This window comes from Pipra filicauda, unplaced genomic scaffold (assembly GCF_003945595.2).
Source record: "Pipra filicauda isolate LSUMZ 115617 unplaced genomic scaffold, ASM394559v2 scaffold12_size5214236_pilon, whole genome shotgun sequence".
In the NCBI taxonomy this organism is placed as follows: domain Eukaryota; kingdom Metazoa; phylum Chordata; class Aves; order Passeriformes; family Pipridae; genus Pipra; species Pipra filicauda.
The window spans coordinates 2,682,247-2,698,416 of record NW_024103763.1 but is presented as its reverse complement, the minus strand read 5'-3'; the positions used below and the strand labels follow the sequence as shown (position 1 = coordinate 2,698,416).

General features: G+C 42.0%; 1 protein-coding gene across 1 annotated transcript; it reads right to left on the bottom strand.

The window, feature by feature from the left end:
• Window positions 1–4,245: 4,245 nt before the first annotated feature.
• LOC120322558 (translation initiation factor IF-2-like) lies at window positions 4,246–15,182 on the bottom strand. Its single transcript, XM_039378179.1, has 2 exons — window positions 14,737–15,182; window positions 4,246–4,274 (listed from the first exon to the last, which is right to left on the bottom strand). The coding sequence occupies exons 1-2, from the start codon at window positions 15,178–15,180 to the stop codon at window positions 4,269–4,271; spliced, it is 450 nt and encodes a 149-aa protein (XP_039234113.1). The 5' UTR covers window positions 15,181–15,182; the 3' UTR covers window positions 4,246–4,268.
• Window positions 15,183–16,170: the final 988 nt, after the last annotated feature.

The window sequence follows — 16,170 nt, the reverse complement described above, 5'->3', positions numbered from 1 at the left end:
ACAACCTATGGCTATCTTACTCAGTACATTGTACAAGCACCATAAAAAATATTAATACCAACAGCAAAGGCTGGTTTTGCAACAGTTGAGGAAATGAGTGAGAACAGAGGCAGAAATGATGCAGAGGTGTGATTAACATTTTAGAAATTCAGGGTATGGTTCCATGCTTCACCCATGGTACCACAGTATCTTAAAGTAATTACACACACCTATATTATTAATCCTGTTGCAAGAAGCACATTAGATAATACACTACAAAATGTTAACAGATTTAAGGCTTATTTATTCCTCCATATTTTTTCAGAGCTTTGACACTAAAATGATGAGCTTCGTTCTTGCTTTTAGGTCTCTAAAAACAAAACAATACACCCACCTGCTTTGCAATGTCTTGTCCCCCTCCTCCCACCCCCTCCTTTTTTATTTTAATTCAAGTGACCAAAGAGCTCTATACCCTCCTAGGAGATCAAGTCATATCATCAATCAGCAAATGTATCTTCCTTGCAAAACTCAAACCTCACTAAGTAAACTAAGAAAAAAGGGAAACATCAGAACAAATATCATGAGTTAGTGACTTCAACCAATAAAGATTTTTTACAGTAGAGTACTCAAGCTGGGAGAAAAAAAAATCAATGCATCATGAGAAGGCTTAAGGAAAATAATTATCAGTAACATACACATAACTACAGTCATGTCTTGGTAGCATCAACTGACAAAAGAATGTTTCATGTAAATAAACAAACCCTTTTCTGTAGTTCCCCCACAACAAGATATCAGTGTGACCTTCCTACCATTTTCCCCTCATTAACACTTCTCTTCAGAGAACAGGCACAGAAAAATCACTGAACAGTTTGCCAGAACTCACCATGTATATCTGAAGCAGAGACTTTGTTTTCAGAAGAACCTAGAAGCTTCTACAAAAAAAATGAAGAACCAGTGGATTCCTTCCTTACCAATGGCACCAGGCCTGTCAAAGCTGTGCATGCTCCCTCAACTGTGGTTCACATCAGTCATCATTTAAGACTTAGGCTACAGCAGTGTTAACAGGCACAAAAAGCAGATTCCTAATATTTTTCATTACGTATTTCAAATACACAGGGTTTTGAAATTGAAAGCTTTCCATGACTGCAACAAGTTGAGGATAAACCCATGCTGCCTCACAGCTGCTTGTACTGTCTCACCAATACAAGGCTCACTCTCAAGGCACGTGGATGCCCAGGGAACAGCTTTGAACTGTAGACACCCCACACCTCCTCACCTCCCTGAAATCAAGCTCAAGATTTCCCTTTGTTCTGGTTACAGTTTTTGCCCTTATCACCTTTCCTAAGCATTCAGGACCACCTTCAGGTTTAGGTTCCCTCTACAGCTTCTCAAAGAAAATGTAGTTTCATACCTATTCCTTCCAACTCTTTCTAAAATAAAGTGGACTGTTCACACTATCCCTGCCAACATACATCTCTCTGTAGTCTATCCTCTGCCTGCACACACATGAGGATACAGTTCAAAAACCTCCTCTCCTGACACACATTTGCTACTATTCTCATTCTGTCAGTCAAATGAAACTACACCTTTCATCTGGTTATACTTTAAAAGATGAGACATGAAAGTAGTAAGGGAAATCTCTGCCTTTCTCAATAGTTTACTGTTCCAAAGTTTAACTTTCCATCTCCTACACATCTGGGCTGTACACAAAAAAACCCCCTCACTCCTCCTGTCTGCAATTTGCTCTGCCAGCCATTTTAAAAAGCACACACCCTCATGCTACAAGCAAAGTGTTAAAAGAGCTGCTATTTCTCTACACTTGGCAGGCAATCTGTGCAGGAGATAAAAATATATACTATTTTCAAAGGCAAAAAAAATAAGGTTATTTTACATAACACTCAAAACAGGGTCCCCCCGCCTTATTTACACTGCACTGAACTTTTCGTCAAGCTGAATAAAACAAGGCTAAACATCAAGAACAGTTCTATAATGATTTTGAAAGCTCTTAAATCTGAAACTAAGCAGTTGTAGTTGGCTTCATAAATTCCCCTCCCTTCAAATTTGCTGAAAAAAAATCTGCCCTTGGGCATGCAAGACTCTGACAGTGGGTTCCAGTTATGGTTCCCAATGAGAAACACAGCTCAACTAAGTAAGAGAAAAGGTGTTTTTTCAGATAACTGCTGCATATCCCTAACTGTCTTAGTAACTTATTCCTGAAACACTAAAGGACAGCATGCATGTGCTCAGAACAGATCTGATATTTACTGATGCTGTAGGTGGCAGCAGGATCTCTTTTACTCTCTCCTAACCCTGGAATCCTCCCTAAAAATCTTACAGAAAAACACCAAAGCTGCTGCTGCTTTACTGATACAATACACTTGACACTGTTAAACTTCTTTCTACTGAAGAAATATTAGAAGCCTACAACAGCAGATGCAGAGTCCATGCAAAAGGAGTCAGAGTAACATGCTTGCCTGCTGCAGTTTAGCTCCAGATGTGCCTGCAGTCTGGTGCCATAAATCCCACCACACTGAGAAAGAAAAATCCAAGTTTGCTAACTGTGTTGTGGATGACATTTTTACTTCTTCCAGAAAGCCAGCAAGTTTCCATCTGACATTTTGCCTTAACAAAGGAAGGTCTCTAACAAGGAAAGTGGAGACTGCATCCCATTTTTCATGGAAGCTAACCCGTACTGCCATTTATCTTCACTATACTGTGCAAGCAAGTGAAAAACCTAGAGGACAAATCAACAGCAGTACATGAAACAAGAGCCTTGCCTGCCTACTTAAATGCACTTACTAGATTTAGAAATTGATAAATATTTAGTAATTATTGCAAGAGAATGCATTCAAAACTTTGCTAGCTGCAGCATTTACAAGAAATCTGAAAACTGCATACCATGATGGTACATATCATGATAGTTACTTTTAAAAATCAGGGACCAAAACATACAGACATGAAAGATAAATCAAAGAGGCCTTGTTTGGGTTGGGTTTTACTATTTCTTTCCTTTTTGACATCAGTTTTTATTTCCTTTGCTAATCTGGAATTCCACCATTACAACTTCAGTTAGTAAACTGACTCATCGGGGTTGCTTCATTAGAGGAAAGTGAACAACAACTGCACTAGTTTTGGATATGAGCCCAGAAAACCAGAAACTCATCAACGGGTTCCACACTTTGTTTTAAATTCCAAGAGATTTCTCTCAACTTCACCTTGTCAGCTCATGAAATGTAATAGCAATATCCACCCTGCAAATCCAGGAACCATACTAGAATAGTTTTCTAAGTAAATTAGACATCTGAACTTTTATTCCCTCCCTCTTGACTAGTGCTTGTCTAGAACCCACACCAAATTGAACAGAACCACCCTGAGCAGTGGCTGCCACACTTCAGCACACCTGTAACAGAGTAAAAGATCACAGGTGCTGTGTCCCAGTATAAAAGGCTGGCTTACAACATCCTGTCTGTAAGAGCAAGAATCAGTGGCTGCCTCAAGAGCCTCAAGGCTTATACATCCACTTCTCCTGTTGTTTTCACCTCTCCACTTCCACGTGTCATGAACCAAGTTGCTCCTTCTTCAGATCGATGGGCAGGGAACCTTGCTTGTTTGGACTATAATTGGCTGGTCTAATAAAAAGAGGTTATCTGTCCACAAGCCTTGCCTCACTGGTAAGATACATTCATCAGATGTAGCATTCTTTGCAGAAGGCAGCTGACTGTGGAGCTCCTTGCCAGGACTGATTAGACACAGACTAACTGTGGTCAGAGCAAAGTTCAGGACACACCTGTATGAGGAAAGGCTTTTGTTTGATAGTGGCAACAAAGTAGTTCTGCTGAACACAGAGCCCCGAGTCACCGTGCACCAGGCTGAAAGTCGGCACTCACACAGCAATCCTACACTCTTCCAGAATTTTGTTTCACATGTAGATACAAATCAAAAGATACAGAGTCAGGGCTTGAAAAAACTGCCTACTTGCAGCAAGCAAAAAGAGGAGAGAAATGAGTACATTAAGTTGGCTTAAGTAGCAGATGCCAGTCAGTATTTTGGAAGAGAAGAGGAATCAGAGATGCAGCAAAAGCCACATCCCACTCTGTGCATGTAAGAAGTAAGTCTGGCAGAAGGAAGAGCAAGTCTACACACACACAAGAGGGCTTGGCCTTACTCTAAGCTTGAGTTGCGAGGAGAAGGAGGAATGGATTCATATGGGGTAGCAGGCGATGGGACATAACAGATATATTATCACAAACAGCCAACTGTACTCACCTTCTCTACCTCAGTGAGAAGGGTTAATGCTATGAAAAAAAAGAAAAACAATTTTATTTTTTTTTCAGTAGATCAGCATCTAAAATTCTTACCCGAGAACATGAATGGGATTTGAAATTAAGTTCTCCCAAACAAGCAAGCAAACATTTTGGTACTGCTTCTGTGCATAGGCAAGAGGATCATCTAACCATAAGAAAGAAATACTTCTGGTTTTGCTTTTAGTACCTTTTAATTGATGCAGTGAACATTTCTGAACCAAAAGGAGAAAGTCAGCTATCACTAGAAGATGAAGAGATTCTTGTGCCTGATGAAACATTTGAAGACTCAGGGGCAGATTACTTCAATGTAACATGCTTGGAACCAGGAGCCAAATCCTGTACCACCTTATCAAAGGAGTGCTAATTGATGTAAACTGAAAGGCTTTTCCTCTACAAACCCAACACCATCAGTCCTTACAGATAAACTGCATCGCAAGAATTCCCAAAACCCTAGACTGTATACTCAATGACTGTCACTCAAGCTCTACCTACAAATAAATATGTATCTTTATTTATTGCACTGTTCCCTAATAACAGCACTTAGCATCTGCCAGACAATGCTGAAACTACCTTTTTTACCAAATGACAGAGGAACAAATTTGTTTGTTCTGGCAAGGCATGAAGTAATGGACTAGATTACACAGCTAGAAACAGATACAGCTTGCTGAATGCATTCAAATCTAGTTGCAATAAAAGTGTTGAGCTGCTGAACAGTTTTTCCATATGCAAGAGTTTTCCTTCTTGGGACTTTTCCGTTGTAGAGTTTTATGAAGGACTGTATAATATAATTAGCCTGAAACACTGCTCCTCAAAATGAGATCCACCAGTTCTCGGCCACTGGGACTGAAAGTCAGAATAGGAAAATTACACCTTCCAAGTGCTACCTTGTAACATGGAAGTTTTGACCAGAATTTCTCAGAATGTGTGCATCACCAGGAGATATCTGGATTCATTTCAGTGCAAAACAGGCATTAGAAAACCACCTTGAAGACTTCTGTCCCTCTACTTTCCTAAGTCTACAACTTAAAAAAGTACATCCCACTGCAACACCAATAGCTGCTGTGAAGACTAGAAAAACATTCCTCAGCCTATTTGGTTTTGTTACCTTTGATTTTCAAAGAGCTCTTTGATATGGTGATTCTCTATTACTGAACTGTAATGCCTGAAGCAGAGGTTAAATAACATGGAATGCATTTTCTTTTCCTTTCCACCTTCTTCCTCTCCAGGGTCTCCTTGCCTCCCCTGCAGCTGCCACAAGAAAAATTTTGGAGCTCCTTTAGCCCTCTGGGCTCCTACTGCAGGAGGCAGGTGGGCTGGTGAGAGGTCGATTCCTGCTGGATCCCATCTGATGGGCCCAGTCTCCTCCTTAGCATCATGTTTTTCTCTCCCTCCACTCCCAAGGCTGAATGGAGAGGGGCGAGCTCTGCTGGAACACCAAATGCAAGAATTAATTACTGTATTGAGTGTAATTATGAAGCTGGAGCAAGGACCAGGCTAGAGCACGGGAATATGTATATAAGGAAGACGTATTCATGTCTTCTGGATACATCTCTAACTCCTGTAACTGTAATCTGTGGGACTCTAGGAAGCATGTTGTATGCTTGCTGTGATCTTACACCCAACCCTTATGCTTTTCTTCTGGCCACCAGGGAAGACAGCAGTGAAGGAGATACTGTTTCTCTCTCACTTAGGTGTCCATCCTTATCCCTTTGTAGGCAGGGGTGAGTACATGAGAGCAGGGAATTAGAGAGAAAAATAAAAAGCCAACTTATAAAATCTCAAGAGTTAACCTAGTAGGATGTCAGTTCATCAGTAGCACAGATGCACCACTATCAGCAAGCAGGCACCAGAAGATCTATGCGGTGCACGGGTTTTCAGCAACAGAGAAGTCAGTGGTCTTCCAGGAGCATCACTGTGCTATTTTAAACACCTTTTCAGTTGCTACATGGCCTGTAAGCTTGTCACTGTGCTTTAGGGAGCATTCATTACAAGGAACCTCGGTTGCATGAAGACTTCCCTTACAGTATTCAGTTCGTATTCAGCATTTCAAACAGACCAGTCATGACAAAAATTGGATTTGAAAGCGGATGTGCTTGTACTGTGTAACATGACTTTCAGTTCCATTCACACACGACTTGGACAACTTCATCACATATTAAATATATTATAATTCAAAGATAGGTCACTTATTCTTTTTATGACATCTTCTGGCAGCATGAGAATTAAAGGAAGGCTAGATACAGGCAGTGACTATAAGAACCGAGATTACAAAAACCTCAGAGGCACAAAAAAAACAGTCAAACCCAAAACAGGGAAAACATACTGCAAGGGAGATGCAAAATTGCCCTTATATTACAAAAATTATTATGAAAACCAAACTCTTTCCGTTATCTGTAAATGCCTCAGTCTGTGCAGTTATTTCTGTTTCAAATTTTCTTTCTGTAACTTGATAACACCAGAGAAATGCAACCTTTCTTCATAATACTTTCTCTAAACAATTTCTCCCCGTGCATCACTCAAAGGTTTTCATTCAGTGCCATAACCTGGCCCCAATGAGCCATGAAACACATCTTGGCCCATAACCCTGCAATCCAGCATTCACATCCAGAACCTCATCAAAAACTCATTTATGCCAAAGGAAGGTCACCCATTCATTTCACTGCACCATTAAACCACTTCCTCTGACTACTGAAAACTGCCATGTTTACTTATAACCACAGCACTTAGTGCTACTAAACCCAGGAAATATAATGGAAATACTTACATCTATTAATAGGCCATTAAGCATACGGGAAAAAGATGCCCTGTGGCTGACACGTGGTACTAAAAGCCAAGAAACTAAGCATAAAAGTAAAGCCCTACTCTCTCTTCCCTTCGGGAGAGGGAAAGAACTACCTCATCCATCATTTATTTTGGAAGCCATAATTGGCTCACTGTTTATCAACATTTTAAGATACCCAACAGCACATTCCAGTCCTCTCCCCGAAGTCTCTTTCCCCTGACACAGAGCTGGTCTGCACACACACACAGATGTCACATTCAACACAAACAAGGCAATGAAACCTGGCAGGAGGCGGGCAAGTCACCAGCCACAGGAGAAGGAAAGCACTTCCCACTAGTTGATACCACCCTCCCAAGGGAAGAAAAACTAAATCCCTTTACTTAAAATATGTAAAGATTGCAAACATTGCAATATGGTCCTATTTTCCCCTTCTTGTGTGATTTGCCATGCAGTGAACTTAACAGCATGAAAAACTATTTTTGTTTCACGTGACTGGATTTTTTTCAAAATGAAGTTTATTTTACTCACAAAATAATCGTATGTTGGAAGTTTATCCCACCTCAACAATCACAGCCAGTTTATTCAGACTGGAGTGTTTTTCCAGCTATCACCTGATCTGTTGCTTAAGTGAAAAGGCAGCAGAGCTCTCCGTGGTAGAGCAGGGGAGGATCCCTTCAGCACTCCTGCCGGACTTACAAACCCAGGCATGCCACAGCACCTTAGGAAAATCTGTATCTTTCTCTTTTGATGGAAGCCACATGAAGAACTTCAGTATTCCACCACACCCACAAGCACAATTAATTGCAAACTATAAATATTTGAATGAACATTTTGCTGAAATAAAGAAGAGCCCTGCTAGCTTCTGCTTGGCACGAGACAAGTAATTTGGTAATTCATATGGATTGAACCAAGCAAGGTGTACTTCCAGATCTTACCTAAGTGAAACAAAACCACAACAGTCCTCCAGCATCTGGCATCAAAATAGACAAAACAATCAGATTTACTAGTGTCAGTGGTGTTTCAGGAGATTTTTTTGAGATGCTTTTATAATGGCATCCACAAATTGATACACAATGTCATGTATTTTTATCCAACACAGCTTTTTCCATCCCATCAAAACCTCTGCTAGAACTGATAAATTCTAGAGCCTTATTTAATTTTTATTAAAATCACTACTAGGAAAAAGGAGTATCTAAGAGAAACTATTCAACAAAGAATAGTTGAGTAGACTTAAGCAGACTTAAGAGGCTTCATATACTTTCTTCTTCTAAAATGCTTGGATGCACAATACACCAACGATGTAAGGTTGGTAAGGTTATGGGGCATTTTTCTTTTTGTGCCAGCAGATGTACTAACCTGGACATGAGGCCAAGAGGCAGCCAGCTCTGGCATGAAGTACCAACTCAGAAGGCGCCCCAGACTACAATGCTCATCTTATCAAACCAAGTTAATACATATTCAGTGGACTGATCCTCTTGGAAGGCAAATGCAAGCACACAGGAACAACTTCACAAAACAATAAACTGACAACTTATTACTGAAGGGATTGACTTCAAACACTCTGACAATTTCACCTATTTCTGTATTCAAAATACAGAAAAATGAGAGTTTCCAGATTTTTCACAAAAGGAAAAAAAAAAAAAAGGATTTGAATGTCCAAGACTGTGCCAAACATGTATTTACTCTTGTAATGAAAAGCAGAAAGTTCAGAAAGTTAAATACTATGTAAAGCACAGGAAACAATCTCTTCTGCTAAATTGTTACAAGACATTCAGTTCAACACTATGTTTTTTCAATTGGTCCAATCAAAAAGCATGTTTTTGTAACACTACAACACAAAAAGCTGCATTTTCCATAGTGTAAAGGAATGAATTTAACAAAAGTGAAACATTAATAAGAGAAGTTTGCTACTGGCATCTTTATGCCAAGAAAAATAACATGAAAACACAGCAAAAAACCAACTTCAGTACGGTGAGAAAAACAGTTTAAAGCAAAATTACTTCTAAGCAAACAGTTACAACGCAACTGCGCAAACCAGGAATACTGCACAACGTCAGGAATACCTCTACCATTCATCACTGCTTTGGACATTTTCACTGCAAAGCTGCTAAAAAAGCAAACAGGAGTCTACTTGCTACATAGCTGAAGTTTATGCAAAGATCACGGAAATGCTTTATCAATCTCCGTAAAATAGACGTTTGTCTGCAGCACCTCAATAACACAAGAATAATCAGCTTCCTCTTGATCAAAGGGAAAGAGACACAAACACATGAAAGCAGTAGCAAAAACCTTCAGATATTTGAGTGCAAAAGAGAAACTGATGTCCCAGAAATTACGGAAAAACATTTCTATGCAGTTTGATCTGGCATTTGGCAAGCAAAGACGGTATGCACAAATAATACATTAAATGAAAAGAAGCACAGTAAATACTTCACAAGACTTCAGATCACAGAGGATATAGACAATAAATAGTTAAGGAAAGGCGTAACTACTGTGGATAATGCATTTAAGAGTAACAGGAAGAAAATAAAAAAAAACTAAGATGAGACAAACAGGCATTTTAATGTATTTGTTCATTACAACTGCAGAAAGTCTGAAATGTAAAAGTCTTATGTATGTACATACACAGAGCACAGAAGACAACTCAAAACCAGAAGAAATTCCATATGAAACACTTTGATTACTATTTAACTGCAACAATAAGTACTTTACTAAAATTCTTACAATAGTCAGACCTGCTGAGCTGGGTGCTAAGGGTTTAGGACCTTGACAGCTTTATGATACAAATTAAGAAAAAAAACAAAACTGTATTATTTGAATGACAGACACAAAGTCTGTCAGATGTGTTACAAGCATAACAATAATCTTGAGATTTTTAATTTTTTCCCATTTTGATGGTTAGATAGATTTCCACTTTGTGAAACCCACTTACCTCTTATCTTTACACAGCGACACAATCATCATTAATCATTGTGGAGATAAAATACAGAGAAAGGTATTTCTAAATATCTTATCTAAAGTCAGTCCAGGGTAATGCTATGCTGTAAAGTAACTCTGACTACCCAAGATTTCAGGTCACTTTTTTCATGGGGTAAGCTGCTTGAACACAAGTATATTGGGAAAACTAACACATACCATGTTCCTACATGCACTAATTCCAGCCATAGAAAACAACACAGGTAATTTATCAAGTTGTAATGGAAATACCAAACAAAAGTCAATTGGAGAGAAATAACTCAGAAGTTATCTAAGATGTCATAAGCCAGGCGGATTAAAAAAAGCCCCATTGCAGTACTGAAAGAAGTTTGCTTTTGATTACTCCAATAACCTTGGCTGGTTATATAATAACAGCATTACTACTCCTTCCACTATTTAAGCATATTATCCAGATTTTCCCTCTCTGTCAGTAGGAGATATCCACAAGGAAGTTAAATCTGAGTGTGTAATACAAGTGCATTTAACATACTTACTGACCCAAATCAGTGTACCACAGTACACTGAGAGCTGAGCATAACCTGTCACACACACACCACCTGAAATGCAGCTGCATCAAACAGGACCCAGAAGACACACAGACCTCACAAAGCCTGAAGTTACCAGGCTGAGAATAACTGTGACAGCCAACTAAAGAAGGAAGATGGAAACTGGGAGGCGACAACTGGACTTGGTTGTAACTCAATGCAGTTAGCATTCCCAAAATTTGCATTAGCTTCCTGATCAGCTTTATCTCCCTCCAACCTGTACAGTCTAGTTATCTATAAAAATTCCATAAAACACTACTTTAAAAAACCAAAACAGCACTATATAAATGGATATAGAACTTTAACTGAGAATAGGATCTGCCTGACAGCTTGAAGCAGTCACAAATGAAGGGCTGAAAACTCCAGCAGTCTATCAGAGTAGGTGCAAAAACCAAATTTCATGAGGAGAGGTCAAGACAACCAAAACAGAGAAGAGCCAAACAAGCTACTCGACATTACTGACACTGGGACCTTCTGGCAGAGGTGAAACACACAAAAACGAAATAAGATTTTTTTTTTCTAACCACCTAAATGGTCCAGAATTAAACAGAATGAAAAGCCTTGCTTTGAAAATTCTGTAGCCTTAAAATGCCCTTGTAAGTGAATGACAGATACAAATAAGATTTTAAAAGCATTTCCCCTGTCAGTTTTGCTCCACATACATTAAAAGACTGATAACCAAGAAAGTTATAATTGTACTTTATTTATTCATGAGATTAAAAAAAGCCTTACTACATAAATCTTCATACAATATCATCATGCAGGATATAAAGTTTCATTTACATTAAATATGTATATGCTTGTTCAATTAGCATGTCTAGAAATAATTACCTAGTATTAAAAAAATCATTCCTGATGCCCTTCCACTGCTACTGATATGCCAACCACCAAAGCAAATGGAGGTATGTGACACTATACAACAGTGTCTTATAAACACCAAAGTCTTCAGATCCTTCACTTTCCTTTCACATGTGCATTTCAACTGATGTACCCTTTATTTCTGCAATCCTGCAATTCAGAAGTAAGATGTTTTTCTTCACTGCAATTAAATGAACTTTGTTCCAAAGGGATTTGACTTTTGCTTTTTAAGGACAGAGACGAAGTCTGACAATGTTACAATATTTCAAATACCAGAACAGTAACCTTGAGAGGATGTAGCATATTAAACTGCCCTTGCAATACTTGCAAACGATAACATCACATGAAAAGCAGCACATGAATTAACGTAGGGAATAAACAACTTTGAAATGTCCATATGAGAGAAAATAGTATAGTACAAAAAGAAGAGTATAAGTGCAGATTGTTTAAATCATTTTGGCCTATAAGAAATCACTTGGAAAAGCATTGAGATCAAGAAGAGAAACCCACACAGTAGTTTTAAAGTAATACACACATTAATTCCTTTCACACAAACTTGTTTTTGTGATACACAGGCACAACACGTTATTTTTTCTAAAACTTGCATTAGGGGTAACCATGTTTTCTGTAAGGAAAAAAACCAAAAACATTTTTGCTCTGAAGATCAAAATATCCAGTATTTTTATCTTTCAGCACATACATTAAGCAAGTCTCACTGGGCAGCAGAAAGAAAGATGGGAGATTCAATACTGAGCAGTTTGTCCTTCAAATGCTGTTTAGTCATTACCTTTACTACAGACAGCAATAACGCCTGTGTTTAGGTCACCTAACACTCTTCCTGATTAAAACATTCCTACAGTGTCTTCTCAGGCTGCAGCCTCTCTGTTGTTTGCCTCATGCCTTTAATTTTTGGCAATGGGATATACTTGAGCTCGGCAAATATTATTCACATGTGCCACAGAATTTTGCTCTTTGTTCGCAGAATTATAAACAATTGAACAATATTCTCTTCCTCAGTAGTCTAGAGATGCAAATACCTTCCCTTATTGCAGGCTTGCTTGTTACAGCTTGTCTGGGCACACACTCTGAAGCGCTGGACACACCAAACGTCCTTCCTCTCTTTTCACTGCCATCCTAGCAATTCCCTCAGCACTGGAGAATCCTCCAGATCAAAACTCAGATGCTGCCAGAGGTTTACAAGTTTAGGAAGGGGAACAGTGGCTGCAGTCACTGATGGTTGCTGGGGCAGCACCCTTTTGGGGGGCAGCGCCCTTTTGGGGGGCAGCGCCCTTTTGGGGGGCAGCGCCCTTTTGGGGGGCAGCGCCCTTTTGGGGGGCAGCGCCCTTTTGGGGGGCAGCACTTTATTTTGGAACACAGAGGGAAGATTCTTCCTACTCCTGTGAACAAGGTGAGGACTCCAGGACATACAAACACATGAATTAAAAGAACATAATTTCCACTTCCATATTAATGATTCATGCTAGTAGCTGTTGTGCTTCCTACAAAATTAGTAAGTTAAGTCCCACAAAAAAAAAAAGTCTCATTCTCTGCTGCACAGATCCAAATCCCATCCATACTGCTGCCTGTAAAACACACCACACACACAGTCCTTCACACCACATCATACATGACCTCCTAGCAGACAATTCAAATAAAATAAAAAATTTGGCTAAGACCACTCTACACTGCCTTGTTTGGGCATTAGTGTTCAAAGGCCAATGCTTGACCACAAGTGATTAGATCAGCTTGTGCCTGTCCATGGTCTACAACATGACCCATTTGATATCATCTTTAATTATACCACATGCTGCCTTTTCTATGGATCCCCAACCTCATATAGGGTGAAAAACAGATGACGTACTGGTCTAAATAACAAGTGAATGTTCTTTGCAACATTTGCCTCTGAAATTAGAAAGAATAAACTAGAAAAACACAAAAATAAAAATGTCTAGGAAGAGTGCAAGTCAATATTGGGCAGAATTCCTTATGCTATAGAGAAGAGGTGGAAAAGAAAAAGTCACAAATATGAATTTCGAATATTGTTTTTCTCCCTTCTCTTCCATGTGAAACATGAAAAAATGGAGACCTGAGAGCTAGAAGAGATTGAGTGCTCAACTGCCACAGCAGAAGCGGTGAGTGCTGAGTACAAGGAAAAGGGCGAAGAACAGCAAACACAGGCGTTCCCGTCTCCCTCCTTGGCTCCTTGCATTGTGTTACCTCAGAGAAGTCAAAGTCTCAGATTCATCTTCCCGCTCCATAACTTTGGGATAATAATATAATAAAATTTCCTTATCTCCCAAAGAATTGTAAAGCTATTTTTAGTCACTACAATGGCTTAGGACGAGAGGGAAATTAATTCCCTCTGATGCCCCAGGTTTAGACGGCTTACCATCCACAAAGCAGAGGCTCCATATCAGATATTTAAGGTAAAAATATAATGAGCAGCTACGTAAAACCTAATCACCACTCATCTCATACCTCATGCCCAGGAGAGGTCACGTGAAAAAACAGCGGCCGGACCCACCCCAACACCTACACGTGGAGCCAAGAGCCAAGGTCACGACCACCAGCCCCGGCCGCAACATCTCCTGGTGCCGACGGACTTGATCCCGTGCCAGGAGTTACCTACTCCATACGCAGCAGCAGCCTCCACCACACCTCACACACCCTTTTTGCCCTCGGAAATTAAAAGTTACGTTCGCCGAGCAACGAGGAGGGACCTTCACTGGGAGCCGTGCCTCTACAAGGGCTCCGAGCGAGGCGTTCACGCTCGATACCAGCTCAACCAGTTTGCTGCCCGGGCTGGGCAGCACCCGCACGGGCAGGCCCAGGCACCGCTCGAAAAGAGGTTCATAAATCGCTGCCTCCCTGCTCTGCACTTCGGGGCACAGCCGAGCTGCCGCCCGCCCTCCCCGGCAGCACCGCCGGCGGTGGGGGAAACCGCGGCGGCACAAAAGCCACCTCACGGCAAACACCTCCCGCACCACAAAGGGGAAGGAAAAGGTTCGCCGGGAGCCCCGGGCGAGCCCTGCTCGGTGTCCCCTCCGGAGCAGCCACCCGGCAGCCCCGCGGCTCCCGCTGGGCATAGCCCGCCCCATCCCTGCGAGATGGCGGCCGGACCCTCGGCACCTGCCGGGCTCGCCGGGCAGCGACCCCCGCCCGCCGCCCGCGGGGCTCCGGCAGCGCCGGGGAGGGAAGGGACGGGACGGCGCCGGGGGAAGCCGCGGGATGCGGGCGGGCGGGCGAGCCACCGTCCTCCAGCAGCTCGCGGTGCCGCGGACCCATCCCTTACCTGTGGCCCGCGGGTGGCTGCGCGCAGCCCCGGGCTCCGCCATCTTCCCGCCGGTGCCGCCGCCGTGTCCCGCCGGAGCTCCGCTCGGCTCCGCGGCGCCCCGCGGCCGCCGCACAGGCGCAGTGCCCGCCCCCGGCACCTGACACGGCGGGGAGGAGCGGGGCCGGGGCCGCCTGCGCGGCCGGGGGCGGCTCCGGGGCCGCCAGGTGCTGCTGCCGCCCCGCCCCGCGGATCCGCGGGTGCTGCTCCGGCCGCGCGGCCGAGCCCGGGACGTGGTGACCGGGGACGTCCCATCGGATTATCCCGAGAGCCAAGCAGCGCGTGCCCTCCGGCTTCCCGAGGGGGTCCCGCCGTTTGCCCGGATTTTTCCATCCAGGTGGTTTCGTCCGCTGTTTGCAGCCACATGCGGCCTCGGAGGAATCGGTGGCACCTTGTGCTTCTCATCCAACTGCGCCCCACGGGCGGCCCTGCGGGCCGGGCTGGCCCTGCAGGGGCAGGACCGCTTTGTACTCCGTATTAGAAGAGGAGAAATAAAGAAACATCATCTTTGTTTCTCCCCATCGCTTACATTATGGTGGTGGTCGAACGGCCCTTTAACACACACCTTACATATTTATTTTGCTCCCACCTTGCTGTTCTTGCTGCTTCTGGACCATGTTGGGACTCAGCAGAGAGACAGGAACACACACGGCCCCGGGGCGTGTGGCCTTGGGGCAGCTCCCGCCACGTTGCCCTGAAAACAATAGGAGTGGTGGTAGATGCCAAACACCTCTTTGACTCATCTTCATTGCCAGTTTACCAAAATTTACTGAAAGACACATTTAATCCTCCCACTTTCCATCTCTATTCCTTTTGTTCTTTTTGCCAAGCAATTATATTTTTTACCTGAAAATACAGACCACAGTCAATATAAGGGGATGGATGAGGAAACTATTTGTGACTGGTTTTTTTGGAAAGCATTTGCTTTGGTGTTCCTCATGTGTCTCCCAGTAAATCACTATTTCTTATTAACTATAGATTACTCTATTGGGGCGCTGAGCAACATTTCATCTTCCGTCTATACATTCAAGTGATATCCTTGTGTTTGAGTTCGTACACTTCAATAAAAGTTTGATTACATAGATTTAGATTTTCTGGTGTGTATAGTAACAGGTATTCCTAATGTTGCCTTATCAATGAAATAATTAATTTTGATTGTTTATACCTCTGCCAAATTGATGTTTTCATGCCAGCTCTTTCTTAGGCTAACCTTCCATCAAGGAGTTCTACTCTGTAAAGATTAAATTATACAGTTTTGCTCATGTTACAGAAGAAAAACTCTACCTGTCTTACCATAGCTGTGCCTCCTGATTTCCAGGGGCACCTTTGGCATCAAGACCAAAAGAAGAAAGACTCTCCTGTAATCCTAATTAATCTTTAGCCTATTGCTGTCTG

What these genes read in the sequence shown, in the direction of transcription:
- LOC120322558 (XM_039378179.1), bottom strand. Translation starts at nt 15,180, where the DNA reads ATGAGAAGCACAAGGTGCCACCGATTCCTCCGAGGCCGCATGTGGCTG.